Source organism: Gopherus evgoodei, chromosome 4 (assembly GCF_007399415.2).
Source record: "Gopherus evgoodei ecotype Sinaloan lineage chromosome 4, rGopEvg1_v1.p, whole genome shotgun sequence".
In the NCBI taxonomy this organism is placed as follows: Eukaryota; Metazoa; Chordata; order Testudines; family Testudinidae; genus Gopherus; species Gopherus evgoodei.
This window is the reverse complement of record NC_044325.1, coordinates 144,508,790-144,527,242: the sequence shown is the minus strand read 5'-3', so window position 1 is coordinate 144,527,242 and position 18,453 is coordinate 144,508,790. Positions and strand designations below refer to the sequence as shown.

At 46.7% G+C, this 18,453-nt stretch overlaps 1 protein-coding gene across 3 annotated transcripts in view; it reads right to left on the bottom strand.

Moving 5' to 3' along the window:
- LOC115650943 (complement receptor type 1-like) overlaps positions 1 to 18,453 on the bottom strand; it is a 57,008-nt gene that overhangs the window by 11,123 nt on the left and 27,432 nt on the right. For all 3 annotated transcript variants that reach the window (XM_030561634.1, XM_030561635.1, XM_030561636.1), the window contains exons 23-34: positions 16,201 to 16,383; positions 15,341 to 15,523; positions 12,177 to 12,353; positions 9,287 to 9,469; positions 8,447 to 8,629; positions 7,688 to 7,870; positions 6,255 to 6,446; positions 5,913 to 6,009; positions 4,649 to 4,734; positions 3,902 to 4,084; positions 2,327 to 2,503; positions 328 to 510 (exon numbers count right to left, since the gene is read on the bottom strand). In XM_030561634.1, coding sequence (XP_030417494.1) covers positions 328 to 510; positions 2,327 to 2,503; positions 3,902 to 4,084; positions 4,649 to 4,734; positions 5,913 to 6,009; positions 6,255 to 6,446; positions 7,688 to 7,870; positions 8,447 to 8,629; positions 9,287 to 9,469; positions 12,177 to 12,353; positions 15,341 to 15,523; positions 16,201 to 16,383 — 2,010 coding nt within the window. The remainder of the gene's footprint in view (positions 1 to 327; positions 511 to 2,326; positions 2,504 to 3,901; positions 4,085 to 4,648; positions 4,735 to 5,912; positions 6,010 to 6,254; positions 6,447 to 7,687; positions 7,871 to 8,446; positions 8,630 to 9,286; positions 9,470 to 12,176; positions 12,354 to 15,340; positions 15,524 to 16,200; positions 16,384 to 18,453) is intronic.

Sequence of the window (18,453 nt, the reverse complement as noted above, 5' to 3'; positions counted from 1 at the left end):
GAGGCAGAGATCTCTCTCTGTGATGTGAGGGGAGTATGGATATTCGTTTCTAGTTTTTGTAATTCATGCCAAGTGTGCCTAGGGTTTCAGATAGACACTTTTTAAAATATTTTCCTTGTGGGTGTTTAACTGCACACACATGTAGGAATGTAGAGTGTGGATACAGTGCCTTTATTTTCAAAAGCATTTATTTCACCATCTGTCTAATTAAATGGAGCTTTAATTCCATGCTATTAATTGTGTTGCACTGGTGACCTTGTCTTTCATGTTAAATCCTGTGGTAGGAGCTTCTTCCTCTTAGTTCTAGGTAACAGAACATAAATGCACCTTCACACCGAGGAGGGGGAGGGCTCCAAGTTCCGGATGCCGTACAATAAATAGATGCCTGCCCAGTAAGGGAATAGCCGGGCTCACAGCTGTAATTTACAGACATTCCGCTGCTGAACACTGCCAAGTCCTGGTCGCTGGGCTTCCCATTGGCGATGGCTGGAGGAGAGGGACACTGCAGCACTGCAGGGAGGGAAGAGAGTCTTAACTGAACCAGAGCTCATGCAGGCTAATTTATAGCAGGGAAAAGATCCACATGCTTGTTTTGAGTTGTGCCGAACACAACAGCAGTGAGGCTAATGCACACCAAGGGTAAAGCTACCTACCTCCAATCCCTCCACCTCATTCACATCCCCCCAAATACCTATATAGCGTGATGAGTCAGTCATGTTTCTTGACACCCACAGACATGTTTCTAACCATCTTAATAAGGCTCCAACAGCTACTTCCATTGTATATTTTGTGTTTGCAATGGAAATGCTGCCACTTTCGGATAATTTATTGGTTGCTTGGTTGGGGCCTTCTCTACAGTCCCTTATCTTGAGAGGAGAGTTAAGTTGACAAATCTGGCCAGTACTCAGTTCTTCAGGGATCTTTTTGGACTGTGGAAAAACCGAGATACTATGGAGAGGAGCATGGGAAACACTGGGATAGCTACACAGATATTTTCATTTCCCTTTCAGATCTCAAAACTAATCCCAGTGTCCTTTTGGCCTCCATGCTCAGCCCTGCCAGATCTTACTCTTCACTGTGATGGCACCCCCATAAGGCTTTATGGAAATATGCTTATTAATATATATGACATACTAGAATATGTTCTGTGCTACATATGCCATGTAACATATCTATGTGAAGGTTATGATCTACTGAATCTATTAATCCTATTAGTATGCATGTATCCTTTTTGTATTCAAAGTTATGAATACTGGCTGCGTACCGCTTTGATTTCTAAATAACCTTAGTAGAACACTTGGTCAGTTCCTGGAGAAAGGAATTTGCAAAGTTAGGGGCCTAGTCAAGAAGCACTTAAGGAACAATGCATCTTGGAATGCTCCAATCCACATAACAAGTCTTCCTGTAGACATTCAAGATACCATGTGGTCAGTGGCTTCTGCCTGTAAACACTGTGAGTCATGCACAGACTTGTGACTTGCCCAGGTGACTCCAGAACTCCATCTTGGAGCTGGACTTTGCATAGGAGGGAGGAGGGGGTCTTCACCCACAAGAGAAACTCTGTTTAAGCCCATGGGAGACCCCCTCCATTTTGTCTTCAGCCAGCTAAAGAGGGAGAGCCTCTCCACCTCTGAAAGAAACTGGAACAAAGGATAGTCACCACAGGGGGGTGAGAGTGATTGCTGGACCCAGACTATCACAAGACTAGTCTGTAAAAGGAAACTTACTGGAACTGGTGAGATCTTATCTGTATTCAGTTTTCTTAGGCATAGACTTGCGTGTTTTATTTTATTTTACTGGGTAATTCACTTTGTTTTGTCTGTTACTACTTGGAACCACTTAAATCTTACTTTCTATATTTAATAAAATTACTTTTTACTTATTAATTAACCCAGAGTATGTATTAATACCTGAGGGAGCGGGGGACAGCTGTGCATCTCTATCAGTGTTATAGAGGGTGAACAATTTATGAGTTTACCCTGCATAAGCTTTATACAGGGTAAAACGGATTTATTTGGGTTTAGAACTCACTGGAGTTGGGCATCTGAGTGTTAAAGATAAGAACACTTCTGTAAGCTGCTTTCAGTCAAGCCTACAGCTGCTAGCGGACATGGTTCAGACCTGGCTCTGGGTTTGCAGCAGGCTAGCAAGTCTGGCTCAAACCAGGCAGTGCACTGATGTCCTAAGCTAACAGGGCAGGAAAGCAGGGACATAAGTAGTCTTGGCACATCAGGTGGCAGGTCCCAAGAGATTTTCTGTGATCCAACCAATCACAATCACTATGGGATCAAAGACAACCCACTATCAAAGCCTCAGTCACACTTACTTCTTTCACAGACAGGAACAGGAGGATCCCATCTACCATCATCTTGGCACTGAGTCTCGGGGCTGCCGCTCAAGGTGTAACCAGGGTCACATTCGAACACAATGAGGTCTCTGGGTCTGTAGGCAGGCTGTACCCCATTTGTTCTGCCATTCTCCACTTCTGGGCCTAAGCACGTGGCTGAGCGGGAAAGCATAACAAACCCATTAGACTCTAACGCACATGTGGGATGGAATGGGCAGTTTACCCACTGAGCCATTTCCTTTGACAAGTCTTCTACTTCACTTTCATAAGTATTTCTACACTCTGACATCCTCTTGTCACCTGTGTCAGTTCTTTCAGCATGAACATTACCCAGCTGCACTCGCAGAACCATTCACCACTGGTACAAGTGGATGCAAAGCCACTGAAGTTAAAGGAGCTCCTCTTGCCAGCAGTGACTTTGGCCCATGTGTCTCACTGCAAGTTGAGCCCCTAGATGTCAAATTTGCTGAATTGGTGGCTTGTCTCAAAGTTCTATTTAAATCCTTTTGTGTGTCTGACACACTGAGCGAGGACAAGGGAAGCAGCAAACAGAACAGAAACGCACCCTCACATTGAGGGTGGGGGTTGCTCCAAACTCCAGATGCTGAACAATGAAATTATGCCTCCCCAAAAAGGGAGTAGTCAGGATCAGAACAGTAATTTACAGACACCCACCACCCAGAAAAAAATATCAGCCTCCTTTAAGCATCTCAGGTTGGACAACCAAAAAAATCACTGGACAATTTATGCTCACTATTTAGTGTGTTACATTGCAAGAGCTAATGGCCTATTGCTTTTCTGAATCTTGTACTCATTTGTAACAATCTCGTCCTCACCCCATTATAGAAAAGAACTTGACTGCAAGACCACTGTCAGGGGGGAAAACAAAAAAAGGTTCCATGATTATTCAGCATGCAGGAATTAGAGGGTCATCATCCACCTCCAAAGGAAGAGTGAAAAGTGAGTGTAGTAACTGGAAAGCCTGCTCATAATTGATAAAACTAGTGAAATTCAGCTGCGGAAGCAGAAGTACCTGCAAAAGCTGTGGTGGACCAAGAAATTATTGAATATCATCTTGTAAATCATTTCCAGTTCCCATTTCAAGATGGGACAGACATGAGGATCCTGAGCAGAGGAAGATAAAAGTGCTCTGGCTTTCACCTTTAAGTTACAGAAATTCCCCCCAGCAGACCCATGGCTCTTGCCAACTTGGGTCACTTCTCACAGTTTGAGAAATCATAATCCCCAAATGCATTGTGGGGAAGCACAAGGATTGCAATAAAACAGAAGGGACAAAATTACTCATCTGGAATCCCCACTGCTCTCAGAGCCCTGCCCCCAACCTGGTTCATTTCTTATTCTCTGGGTGTGTTCCTAACAATTGGGACCGTCCATTTCTCCCATCAAACCAGTCTGTAAAGTCTCTTGATTTGAGGTGAGCATCAGGCAGGACAGATCCAGACTGGGTTAGAGTTGGAGGTGCTCATAGATCAGACAGAAGGGAAACCTGTTTCTAGATGCATAATACAAACAAATCAGAGTTTTGACACTTGCCTGGCTCACAGACCGGCAAAGGTGGATCCCACGTGTCATCAGTTTGGCACTGACTCAGACTGTGACCCTTCATGGTGTAGCCGGGATCACACACAAAGGTAACATTGTCTTTATACGAATAGACATGTCTGTCATCAGATATTCTTCTTCCATTCCGGATCTGCGGGGCTGGGCATCTAACCTCTGAAAAGAAACGCTTTAGGTGAAACAGGGCCAGAGAGGAAGAAAAAAATCTCTGCACCCTACACAGCTCTCAAGCCTTTTTTAGGCTTTCAACATTTTCCATGTCACTTGTTGCACTAACCTATATTACTCCTACTTGAAACTACAGATTGTTGTGGGAAATTTGGAGGGCTATCCTGGGACAAGAAGATGGAGATACACTGGTCACAGTGTAGGTCCCTTCATAGCAACTTTACAAGTGTTCTCTCCTCAAAGAGTGTCCTCTGTACAATCCCCCCTCACATATGCCTATAACCCTGAGAGGCTCTTGCGGCTAATGTACTGGCTCGGGACTTGGAGATCTGGTTTAAATTTTTGGCTGTGCCACTGACCAAATCAGTATATCACGCTGGATAACTAATCTCTCTGTGCCTCATTTCTCCCTCTCTAAAGTGGAGATCATAATTCTTTCCTCCCTCTTAATTAACATTTGTGAGGCAAGCAAACGGGCACATGCAACAACATGGACAGACAGCTGTGACCTACTTAGGAAAGCACCTGGACGGACATTTATAATTTACTTACTCTCACAAAGGGGAACTTCACCACTCCATGCAACACGCATGCCAGAAATCTCACATCGTCTGTAAGGCTCTCCAATCAACCGGTGCCTGGAATTAGGCAGAGCGGGTTATCAGTTGTTACCTAGTCCTTTGGTGCAGGAGTTCTCCTGTGAAGCTCAGTTATTTGGGAAGCTCTTCTCCCGAGCAACAGCAGACACCAACTACTGAGTGATGATCATAGGAGAAAAGGCTCCTTGCCAACTCAGAACTCCCCAGCCCCCTGTAGAATTAAACCATGGAACAGAATCCTATGTAGACCAAATGAGCTGGCACTCTCTGAACCAGGGGATCCAAATGTCCTTCCTGTGCCCTCAAGTCCTCCTCACCACAGTAGCATAATCATTCCCCACTATGGAATCACAAGCCACAGGCAAACTAGTAACAGCATTTTCTCGCAGCACTTTCTGGCAGGTTGCTGCAGGAGGGGTATTATTATGCCTGATAGAGAGGGGTTTTGTTTTTCTCATGATGGATGAGATAAGTTTTTGAGGCAGTGGGCCAGGGAGACCCAGCTGGGGTCTGGATAGCTTGAGATTCATAAACTAAGTCAATCATGACTGTTGTAACCCATGCAAGAGTAACACTCCACCCTAGCAGAGAGGTCCAAATAGAAAGACACTGTACAGCAAATCTCAGCTGAGCTGGCTCTGGAGTTCAGCAGCCAGCTGTTGTTACAGGCAACGGCTGTGCAATGGGACTTTCTGCAGTTACAGGCTCTTCCCTTTCGCCCCCACATACGACACGCTCTACAAGGCCACAAGCCAGCACTACAGCTGCAGACCTTTGTTTCTCAGACCCCAAAGCACAGTCCTAGTCTTCAAATGGAGAGGGCAAATGACGCCCTCTTCTGCCACCGTATCCCCAGCACTCTCACTCGGACACCTTCCCCAGCAGGTTCCCCTTGGAGACACCTCCTCAGTCTGGCAGGTGGGCAGTTAGTCAGTGAAAACCCTTCCACCCAACTCCATACCAGAAAACTGCCTTTTCCAATTATTCAGAAGAAGAACTGTTCCCCTGTCAAAGCAGGGGTAAAATCCAAGAGATTCCAAGGTTTGCCCCGATCACTTGGATCCTACTCAGAGGAGACATCTGTGCTCAGCCAGCACCTTCAGGCAGTACGGAAGAGTAAAGTGCTTTCAGGAGTTGGGGGAATACGAAGATATTCATTTGTGTTCCACAGCTGCAAGCTAAACACAAGTAGTCAGCTCAGGCAGTATGAAACTTACCCTTCTTCACACGTGAAGCTGACGGTTGACCCAAAGAGAATATCTGTTATAATAACTCTGCCGTTCTCTGGCTCTCCTGGATGACCACATGATTTCTCTGGTAGAGAACAAGGCAAAGATTAGGCTTCGCTCTTTCAATGCAACAATTATCTGAGGGATCTGTCCCTATTTAACACACTCCACAAAGAAGGCATTTAGAAGGCCCAGAACAGCCACAGCTAGAGAACTTGACTAGTTACTATTAACTATTTAAAGGCACATTAGTTGTATCCATGCTGCAAAATGTTATTGCTATTAAGACCTTTATCGAACAATGGAAACAAAATCCATGAAGATATTCACTTTTACAGAACTCAAGTGCTTCTGACCACATTCGATTTTGAAGGCATGTAATCGTGGGTGGTATCTGCGGCTGTCTGCTGTATCCAGGCCGGCAAGTATAGTTTATAGTCTTCCCAACAGGAAAGGAAGACTGATTTTTATACTCGCTCTTCAGCTCAGCAAAGCTTAACCTCATTGGGACACCACAGCCATCTAGCAAGAAAGAAAACATACATGAGAAAAAAAACATATCTACTGAATTGGTATGTACCACGTCTGGCGCAGGCAGATAAAACAACAGTGTTATAAAGAAACAACTGCAGATCCACTTTATAAAGATTCTTCTGGGTGTTACACTAGGATTAAAGCTGAGGGAAAGAGAACCAAGAGACAAAGATGCTACTACAACAAAAATCCATAGCTGGAAACTAAATCTCAAATAACATACACACTGAGCAAAACTCACTGGTGGCACAAGAACCTCTATTTCCTAATCAACTAAAACATATGCACCTCCCCTGTTTACATCTGGTTCTAATACCCATCCTTGGGCTGCCACACTCCCAGGATGCTAAAATGTGCTGTCAGCGAAAGACTGAAGAATCACAATAGTTGCTTCTGGCCTTAAAGCATATGACTCTATAGGTTCAGCAATGCCCAGCAGAATTAATATCCACATACAGCATCATCTATCAAAGGACCCAAGCCCTTCACAAACTTTGATACAACAGCCCATTGACTCAAGATACTTAAGTTATCTCTTACTGTAATTTAGCAGCTGAGGTTATAGGATGAGCACACCACACCGATGGCAGACATGGGAAGATAAATAACCACTCATCGTGCTGCCTCCACCATGAGAGCTGTCTTCTCATTCTATCTAGCAGTTTGTACACACCCAGAGCTGCACCCTGTGAGCTTTCAGAGTGTTCGGATGAATACACTCTCTGCCACTTTCTTCATTTACATTTTCAAATTCAAATGTCCCAAAAGGATATATTTGCTTTTGTAAGACCAGAGGGTTTCTGGGTTCACACCATTAGTTAAACCACTGCAATTCTATGTGTGGACATGCCCTAAGAGTCTGCGAGGGAGTTTGTCTATAGAGTTATTTCTTTTGCAGAGCATTTAACTTCATCTTCATTAGTATTTTTACACTATTCCATCTTCCTGCTGACACTTTTATAAATCCTTTCAACTGTAATCTTGTGCGGCAGAGCTCAGGGAGCTGTGCTCTCCACTGGCATCAGTGCGCAAGTTCCACTGAAGTCAACTGAGCTTCTTGTGCAAACAGTGATTATAGCCCTGTCTCCCCCTCGGGAGAATCTATTCCCAGCTGTGAATTGTGTTACATTAGCTCGTGTGTCTGAACATTCTTTCTCTCATTTTAAATCCAGTTGGGTGACTGACACACCTACAGCCAAAGGGAAGAAGCCAACTGAAAATCCATTCACCTTCACATAGAGGAGAAGGATGGCTCCAAGTTCCAGATGTGGTACAATAGATCGAAGCCTCTCCATGGAGGGTGTAGCCAGGTTCACAGCTGTAGTTCACATATGTTCCACTGGGGAAAGCTGCCAATGGCTTGGCATTGTGCTTCCCTTTGATAATGAATGGAGGTGGGGGACATGGCAACGCTAATGGGGGAGAGGGAAAGAAGAATATTTCAGTGAAAATCTGAATCCTGTTCAAGAAGAGCTTAAAATAGGCTGGTCTGCAGGATGGGGGAAAGCCCAGGATGCACGAGTTATGTCACACCCTCCATTGCACCAGTGATGCAACACATCCAAAAAAAGATAAATATCACCAGCCTAGATTCACCCTTCACCCACAAACTCAGATTTTCCCAATCTGCTACTTTTCTGTTCCTACAAATCTCCCTTGACTGCCTTAAGAATACAAAATAGAATTTATTGAGAGGGAACGAGATCTGCTGATTTGTGTTTCTATTCACACCTTTAGGACGCTCAATGAGACAGACCATTGCCAGATCTCTGTCTATCAGGAGGGCAGGGCAGGATACAGGGGATCAGCTATCACACTGATGAGAACAGTCAAGAGATCGGGGGTGGGTGGACATTTGTATGTTCCCCATTCACAGCTAAAAAGTGACCTCAGGATTCCAAGGAAATTTAATTTTTAGCCTCCCAGCACATCTCTACTAGATGTTGATCATCTCAGTTACCCAGCAATCAGCCTAGATTCACACTTACCCTGTATGCAGACTGGAACAGGAGGATCCCAGGTTCCTTCATCTCGGCACTGAATCTGATGACTGCCATTCAGGTTGTAGCCAGGATCACATTCAAACCTAACCGTGTCCCTGGGTCGATAGACAGGTCCACGTCCAGCTACTGTTCTTCCATTCTGGATTTCTGGGGCGATGCAGAGAACCTCTGAAATTGAAAAGGTGCAGAAGGTGTCAGTCTGCCTGGCAAGTGGGGCTGTTCAGTGGGCGCTTGGCACCTGTGCTCTGGACTGGCTGGGGAGAGTTGATAGTGCTGCTTTTAACCCCTAAACTGCAAACACTTTAGTGCTAGCCTGCCTAAAACCACATCCCACAGGTACCATACTGCTCCTCTTGTGGTGAATAGAGGGCCCAGGTGGTTCTCTCTCAGTGACAAAAGAGCCCATTGTGAGGGGCTCTCAGTTTGGCACCTTGGTATTCAACAGTACTGGCCTGTTTGCCTTCGGGGGACACACTTTCCTCTTCACTTAGTATGTAGCAAGGGTGGGGATAGCGTGCCTGTCTGTGAGTGTAAGGGGAGCATGGAGATTATTTGCCAGTGTTTCTAATTTATGACAAGGGTGCCCAGGGTTTCAGACGGGCACAGCTTTTTAATATTTTATTAATGGGATGTGTATGCTTAGGAGTGCAGAGTTTGCATACAGCACCTTTATTTTCAAAAGTATTTATTTCACCCAATGTCTAATTAAATGGAGCATTAATTCCATGCTATTAAATTTGTTGCACAGGTGACCTTGTCTTTTGAGTTAAATCCTCTGGTAGGAGCTTCATCCTCTTAGTTCTAGGTAACAGAACATAAACACACCTTCACACCGAGGAGTGGGAGGGCTCCACGTTCCAGATGCCATACAATAAATAGATGCCTGTCCAGTAAGGAAGTAGCCGGGCTCACAGCTGTAATTTACAGACATTCCACTGGTGAACACTGCCAAGTCCTGGCCGCTGGGCTTCCCGTTGGCGATGGCTGGAGGAGAGGGACACTGCAGCACTGCAGGGAGGGAAGAGAGTCTTAACTGAAGCTGAGCTCATACAGGCTGATCTCCAGAAGGGAAAAGATCCACATTCTTGTGTTGAGTCGTGCCCCAATGCAACAGCAGTGAGGCAAATGCACATCAGGGGTAAAGTTACTGACCTCTATCCAGTCACATCACACCAAATACCTATAAAGCACAATGACACAGGGTATGTCTACACTATGGGATTATTCTGATTTTACATAAACCGGTTTTGTAAAGCAGATTGTATAAAGTCGAGTGCACGTGGCCACATTAAGCACATTAATTCGGTGGTGTGCATCCATGTACCGAGGTTAACATCGATTTCCGGAGCGTTGCACTGTTGGTAGCTATCCTGTAGCTATCCCATAGTTCCCGCAGTCTCCCCTGCCCATTGGAATTCTGGGTTGAGATCCCAATGCAAAAACAGTGTCACGGGTGATTCTAGGTAAATGTCGTCACTCAATCCTTCCTCCGTGAAAGCAACGGCAGACAATCATTTCGCGCCCTGTTTCCCTGGACTGCCCTGGCAGATGCCATAGCATGGCAACCATGGAGCCTCTTTTGCCTTTTGTCACTGTATGTGTACTGGATGCTGCTGACAGAGGCGGTACTGCAGTGCTACACAGCAGCATTCATTTGCCTTTGCAAGGTAGCAGAGATGGTTACCATCCCTATTGCACCGCCTGCCATTGTAAGTTGGCGATGAGATGACCATTATCAATCATTTTGTACCGTTTGCAATTTGAAGTTGGCGATGATGGTTATCAATCATTTTGTACCATCTGCTGCTGTCATGGGTGCTCCTGGCTGGCCTCGCTGAGGTCGGCCGGGGGCGCATTGACAAAAATGGGAATGACTCCCTGGGTCATGCCCTTCTTTATGTTTTGTCTAAAAATAGAGTCAGTCCTGCCTAGAATATGGGGTAAATCTACTAGAGAGCCAGAGAGCACAGCCGCTCCGGGTCAGAGCCCCAGAGATCCCGCAGAAATGATGAGCTGCATGCCATTCTAGGGGGTGCCCCTGCAACAACCCCACCCATTGCTTCCCTCCCCCCACCCTGCTGGGCTACCATGGCAGTGTCCCCCCATTTGTGTGATGAAGTAATAAAGAATGCAGGAATAAGAAACACTGACTTTTTAGCGAGATAAAATGAAGGGGAGGCAGCCTCCAGCTGCTATGATAGTCCAGGCGGTACAGAATCTTTTCTTTAGACACGAAAGGGGCGGGGGAGGCTGATGGAGCTCAGGCTCCAGCTGCTATGATGAGGACGGTTACCCAGCGTTTTGCACCGTCTGCCAGGAATGACAGGGAGTCAATTTTACCCAGGCGCTCCCGGCTGACCTCACCGAGGCCAGCCAGGAGCACTCACGGGATGATGACGGTTTTCCACCATTTTGTACCATCTGCCATCAGGAAAGGAAGGGGAGGGGATGCTGCTGTTCAGCACCACAGCACTGCGTCTACCAGCAGCATGCAGTAGACATACGGTGACATTGAAAAATGGTAAGAAACTATTTTTTTCCCCTTTTCTTTCACGGGGGGAGGGAGGGGTGGGAAATTGACGAGATATACTCTGAACCACCCGGGACAATGTTTTTCACCCTATAGGCATTGGGAGCTCAGCCAAGAATGCAAATGCTTTTCGGAGACTGTGTGGACTGTGGGACAGCTGGAGTTCTCAGTCCCCCCTCCCTCTCTCCATAAGCATCCATTTGATTCTTTGGCTTTCCGTTATGCTTGTCACACAGCACTGTGCTGAGTCCCTGCTGTGGCCTCTGTCTATCATAGCCTGGAGATTTTTTCAAATACTTTGTCATTTGGTCTTCTGTAACGGAGCTCTGATAGAACAGATTTGTCTCCCCATACAGCGATCAGATCCAGTATCTCCCATATGGTCCATGCTGGAGCTCTTTTTGGATTTGGGACTGCATGGCAACCCGTGGTGATCAGAGCTCCATGCTGGGCAACAGAAAATGAAATTCAAAAGTTCACGGGGCTTTTCCTGTCTACCTAACCAGTGCATGCGAGTTCAGATTGTTTTCCAGAGTGGTCACAATGGTGCACTGTGGGATACCGCCCGGAGGCCAATACCGTCGATTTGCGGCCACACTAACCCTAGTCCGACATGGCAATACCAATTTCAGCGCTACTCCTCTCATCGGGGAGGAGTACAGAAACCGGTTTAAAGAGCCCTTTACAGCAATATAAAGGGCCTCATAGTGTGGATGGGTGCAGGGTTAAATCAGTTTAATGCTGCTAAATTCGGTATAAACGCATAGCGTAGACCAGGCCACAGTCATGCTTCTTGCAAACCCCAGACATTTTCCCAGCTGCCCTAGTAAGGGGTCAAGGGCTATGTGCACTGTATATTTTGTGTTCGGAAATGCTGCCACTTTCGGACTATTTCTTGGTTGATAGGGGCCATCCATAAGTTCCCTTAACTTGGGAGGGAGGTTAAGTTGGCAAAGCTGACCAGGACTCAGTTCTGCAGGAATCTTTTTGGAGAGTGGAAAAGCCCGGATACTATGGTGTGGACCAAGGGAAACACTGGGATAGCTACACACATATTTGTATTTCCCTTTTCTGATCTCAAACTAATCCCACAGTCCTTTTGGCCTCCATACTCAGCAGTGCCAGATCTTACTCATCACAATGGGATCAAAGATAACCCATCTTCAAAGCCTTAGTCACACTTACTTCTTTCACAGACAGGGACAGGAGGATCCCATCTACCATCATCTTGGCACTGAGTCTCGGGGCTGCCGCTCAAGGTGTAACCAGGGTTGCATTCAAACACAGCGATGTCTCTGGGTCTGTAGGCAGGCTGTACCCCATTTGTTCTGCCATTCTCCACTTCTGGGCTTATGCACATGGCTGAAGGGGAAAGCATAACAAACCCTTTAGACTCTAATGCACGTGTGGGATGGAATGGACTGAGCCATATCCTTTCATAAGCCTTTTACTGTACTTCAGTTTCATAAATATTTCTACACTCTGACGTCCTCTTGTCACCTGTGTCAATTCTTTCACTATGAACATAACCCAGCTGCACGCGCAGAACCATTCACCACTGGTACAAGTAGATGCAAAGCCACTGAAGTTAAAGGAGCTCCTCTTGCCAGCAGTGACTTTGGCCCCTGTGTTACCAGGGGTTCTTTCAACCCAAAGCTCTTGGTAACTTTTACTCTGTGCGAGGAGGTGTCAGGAAATAAATCAAGGGAGACACGGCCGTCCGACTGATAGATGGCTGGCACAAACAGGACAACACAAGAGTGCTTTCACTTAATGCTAAACTTTACTTGTCTCAAGCACTTGCACACGTCCACAACAAGATTAGTGAAACACCCGCAACCTTTGATAATTACCAAAACTGAGTGTGGCATTCGAGTGACACAGCGGCAGCCTGTGTGCCGGTGGGGAACATGAGATGCATCCAGAGGGAGAGACCAGTCCCGAAGAGTCCCCCAATGAGTCCCATTATCTCAAGCTTTTTCCCCTTATTTATATATTAGTAATAGAATGACATGTCCCTTAAAGAAGCCTTGTTAAGTAAGCATTTCAATGATCAAGCAGGAATTTCTTCTGATTATTGATTAACCAGGTGTGGGTTTTTCCAGAGTCTGCAGCCTTGAGACCCCAACACACATTCCTTGGCCACATCCTGCTCTTCTAAAATGTATCAGCAACTTCAATACAATTCTTATGAGGAAGGACGCGGGGTCAAGCTGTCCTTTCTGAGGCACACAAAACCAGCTCCCCTTCTGCCTTGGTCAAGCTGAGATTGCTGAATGACCTATTTACAACTTGCTGACTAGGCCGCCTTTAACAATAATCCATAGTGGTTTTAGGCACTTTACTGGTTTGCCAAAGTCTCCCTGTATACATGTGTCTCACCGGACGTTTAGTCACCAGCTGTGGAATTTGCTGAAATGGTGGTGTGTCTCAAAGTTCTTGTGGTCTCAATTTAAATTCTCATGTGTGTCTGACATACCAAGTGAGGAAAAGGGAAGCAGTAAACAGAACAGAAATACACCTTCACATTGAGCGTGGGGGTTGCGCTAAGATCCAGACGCTGTACAATGAAGTGATGCCTCCCCAAAAAGAGAGCAGTCAGAGGGTGAGTTCTGCTGCTTTGTGTTTCCATTCACAACTTTAGGACGACCAGTGAGATAGACCATTGCCAGATCTCTGTCTGTCAGGAGGGCAGGGCAGGATGCAGGCAGGGGTGAAAGTAACTTAAAGGATTTGCCGGTACTCCAGAGTCCTGCAGAGGGGGAGTGGCCTCAACCGGAAGAGGCGTGTCCTCTATCAGAAGAGGTGGGGCCTTTAAATCCTGGGGCTTTTAAATCAGGATTTAAAGGGCTCAGGGATTCAGCTGAAGCTAGGAGCCGGGCCCTTTAAATCACCCCGGAGCTACCAGATGCAGAGGCGGCTGAGAGCCCTGGGGTTTGGGCAGGGGTGAAAGTAATTTACATTTCTTACCCATATGGTCCAATCGCAAGCAACCCACCTCTCCTACGTACTTCATGGATCCCGCCCATTGCATGACATAGATAGAGAAAATAAAGCTACTATTACTACTACCAGTACTGCCTGTAATAAAAATTAACTTAACTATTGGAATAAGCCTGAAAAAGTGAAAACTCACTATCACATTTTTCTCCGTGTCTTCCCTCCTCCTCCAGCCAGACTGCGGACACTAGGCTCCGTGCTTTCTCCCTGCCTGGCACTGAGCAGCAGCTGCAGGGGCCTCCCTCTAGCTTGCAGCAGGGAGCAGGGAGACTGGCTGAGGGAGGGAGAAGCCTGCCTCCTGCACAACAACAGTTTAAACTCAGCTGTTCCCTGTGCAGTTCAGTAACATTTCAAAGAGGATCTGCAAGCAGTTTGGACATCACAACCAAGATCCTCTGCTGGGGAGGGATGAGGTAGATTTGAACTTGGAAATGGTTCCTGATTTTGATTGTGTTTTTTGTATATAGGAGATCCCCTCATCCCGGGGGCAGAAAAGAACTGCCCCTGCCATGGTCACACACACCCTCCTCTCCCTCCACCCCCACTCCCCAACAACAATTGGGAGTGAAATTAACGAGGATGCCAGAAACAACTTCTAACCCTGGGGGTTGAACTGTGCAGGGAATAGCTGAGTTTAAACTGTTCTTATGCAGGCAGCAGCAGCAGGCATCTCAGCCAGTGTCCCTACTGCAAGATAGAGCCTAGAGGAGAATCCTTGCGGGGGTCTGGGGGGGAGGACGGGAGGAATGCAAAGCCTTGTCTGCAGCCTGGCTGGAGGAAGAGGAGGGAGGAGACGAGAAACCAACAAGACAGTGAGTTTTCCCTTTCCACCTGCTTTTATTAGCTCTGGATTTAAGCTGTGCAGCCAAATGCTTGTATTTGTTGTCTATATTAGTAATGGAGACAAGATCCCCTCATCCCCAGGGCATACAAGGACTGCCCCTGCCATGGTCAAACACACCCTCCCCACTCCCCTCAGCTACTGTGAGTGAAATTAACAAGGATGCCAGAAACCACTCCTAACCATGAGGGCTGAACCACTCAGGGAACAGCTGAGTTTAAATAATCTTATGGAGGAGGAAGGCTTCTCTCTCCCTCAGCCAGTCTCCTTTTATTACCGGTCCTCTGTCCCGGCCTGTACCGGCTTACTTTCACCTCTGGATGCAGGGGATCAGCTATCACAGTGACAAGCATAGACAAGAGATTAGAGGGTGGGTGGATATTTCCCCATTCACAGCTGAAAAGTGTCCCCAGGATTCAAAGGATGTTTATTTTTTAGCCTCCAGGCACAACCCTCCCAGATATTGATCACCTCAGTTACCCAGCAGTCAACCTAGATTCACACTTACCCTGTATGCAGACTGGAACAGGAGGATCCCAGGTTCCTTCATCTTGGCACTGAATCTGATGGCTGCCATTCAGGGTGTAGCCAGGATCACATTCAAACCTTAACATGTCCATGGGTCTATAGACAGGTCCATGTCCAGCAACTTTTCTTCCATTCTGGATTTCTGGGGCGATGCAGAGAACCTCTGAAATTGAAAAGGTGTGGAAGGAGTCACAATGCACCGGCAAGGGTGCTGTTCAGTAGGGGCTTGGCACCTGTGCTCTGCACTGGCTCCCTACCAGTTTCTGGGGAGAGTTGAACATGTTTCTTTTAACCTCTAACATGCAAATACTTTAGTGCTAGCCTGCCTAATACCACATCCCACAGGTACCATACTGCTCCTCTCATGGTGAATAGAGGGCCCAGGTGGTTCCCTCTCAGTGAGAGAGAGAGAGAGAGAGCGCAGAGCTGGTGGGAGAGCTCCTTGTGAGGGGCCCTCAGATTGACGCCTTGGTCTTAAACAGTACTGGCCTGTTGGCCTTTGGAGGGACACACTTTCCTCTTCACTCAGCATGTAGCAAGGGTGAGGATAGCGTGCCTGTCTGTGAGTGTGAGGGGAGTATGAGATTAGTTGATAGTGTTTCTAATTTATGTTAAGGGTGTCCAGGGTTTCAGTCTAACGTGGTGTGTGTACGCTTAGGAGTGCAGAGTCTGCATACAGCACATTTATTTTCAAAAGCATTTATTTCACTCTGTCTCTATTTAAATGGAGATTTAATTCCCTGCTATTAATTGTGTTGCACTGGTGACCTTGTCTTTCATGTTAAATCCTGTGGTAGGAACTTCTTCCTCTTAGTTCTAGGTAACAGAACATGAACGCACCTTCACACCGAGGAAGGGGAGGGCTCCATGTTCCAGATGCCGTACAATAAATAGATGCCTGCCCAGTAAGGGAGTAGCCTGGCTCACAGCTGTAATTTACAGACATTCCACTGGTGAACACTGCCAAGTCCTGGCTGCTGGGCTTCCCGTTGGCGACGGCTGGAGGAGACGGACACTGCAGCACTGCAGGGAGGGAAGAGAGTCTCAACTGAAGCAGAGCTCATACAGGCTGATCTCCAGAAGGGAAAAGATCTATATGCTTGTGTTGAGTCGTGCCCAATGCAACAGCAGTGAGGCAAATGCACATCAGGGGTAAAGTTACTGACCTTCAACCATTCACATCCTCCCAAATAGCTATAAAGCACGATGACTCAGTCATGCTTCTTGTAACCTCCAGCCATTTTCCCAGATGCCTTAGTAAGGTCCAAGGGCTATTTCCACTGTGTATATTATGTTTACATTGGAAATTCTGCCACTTTGGGACTATTTATTAGTTGGTAGGGGCCATCCATAAGTTCCCTTAACTTGGGAGGGGAGTTAAGTGGGCAAAGCTGACCAGGATTCAGTTCTGCATGGATCATTTGGAGAGTGGAAAAGCTTAGATACTATGGAGAGGAGCAAGGGAAACACTGGGATAGCTACAGAGATAGTTGCATTTCCCTTTTCAGATCTCAGACTAATCCCACAGTCCTTTCGGCCTCCATATTCAGCCCTGCCAGTAAGGCCTCCCATACTCAACACAATGGGATCAAAGATAACCCACCATCAAAGCCTTAGCCCTTGTTTACACTGCGACTTTAGGTCAAATTTAGGAGCGTTACATCAATTTAACCCTGCACTCGTCCACATGACGAAGCCGTTTTTTTCAACATAAAGGGCTCTTAAAAATCGATTTCTGTACTCCTTCCCTGACCAAGGGATTAGCACTGAAATCGACATCGCTGGGTCGAATTTGGGGTAGTGTGGATGCAATTAGACGTCATTGGCCTCCAGGAGCTATCCCAGAGTGCTCCATTGTGACCACTCTGGACAGCACTTTGAACTCAGATGCACTAGCCAGGTACACAGGAAAAGCCCCGGGAACTTTTGAATTTCATTTTCTGTTTGGCCAGTGTGGCGAACTCAGCAGCACTCAGCAGCACAGATGACCATGCAGTCCCCCAGAATGTTTCTATGTTCTCCCTATCATCTCCATCCCTGAGGTTATCGCAGATTAGAAGGTGAAAAGAATGCACTCGTGATGACATGTTTTCTGAGCTCATGCAGTCCTCCCGCACTGATAGGGCACAGCATAATGCATGGAGGCATTCAGTGGCAGAGGCCAGGAAAGAATTGCTGTGTTTGCTTAATGGCAAAAGTATCACATTTCAGTAGGAATCCTGCCTGAGCCAGGTCGCTGTGTCATCCTTGGGCAGAGGCATGACCACTTTGTGAGCAAGAAGGTCATAGATATAGACACGGTAGCTTCTGTAGCTAGAGAAAAAACATTCCTGTGCATTCAGCAAAGTCTGTGGCAAAAAAAGAGTAGCCCCGAAGTGCAGTGGTGATCACATTCACCTAACACACGAAGCATCACCAGTTTGAAACCAGGCGGAAACAGGTCACTGCTCCTTTTTCTGACTCCCATCTTGCATTTTTAGACTTGGAACAGACCCCGCTGTGAAATTTTACTTTGAATTATATCAGTTATGAGTTAAATAATATGGAAGCTCTCTCTTAGTTATAGTCCTGGGTTCCTTACCCTTTCAGCTGCTCTGATAAATTAACATTTTTGTTAGGGGCGGGGGGCAATTTTCATGAAGCCTTTTATAGTGACTAAATGCTATCTAGGACCCCGAAATAATCTTAACGTGGCCCATAGAGTGCAATCTTTCGTTCTGGATTTGTCATTCCACAAGTTGAACTGCTCCTTAGTACAGTCCTGGCTTCATGAGCCATGGGAGCAAGGGGCAGGCTGGGGTAGGTACGACCGCGCGGTAATGCCGGCTGGGAGAGCAGCCTGAGGGAGAAGCTTCCAACCCACATGATATTCCAGGCAGGGACCAGGGCTGAATCTCCATGAGACAAAACTTAAAGAAGAGAATGACCTGGAGTAACTCCCATTCAGTGCTCTAAGAGGAGGAGAGCCATATCTGTTCAGGCACCCCTGATTGACCTCACCAAGGTCTGCCAGCTGAGCAGGACCCCGGCAGTCAGGAGCCAGCAGACGGAGCCCCAGATTGACAGCAGGCTGAGCTGCTCAGCCTGCTGCCG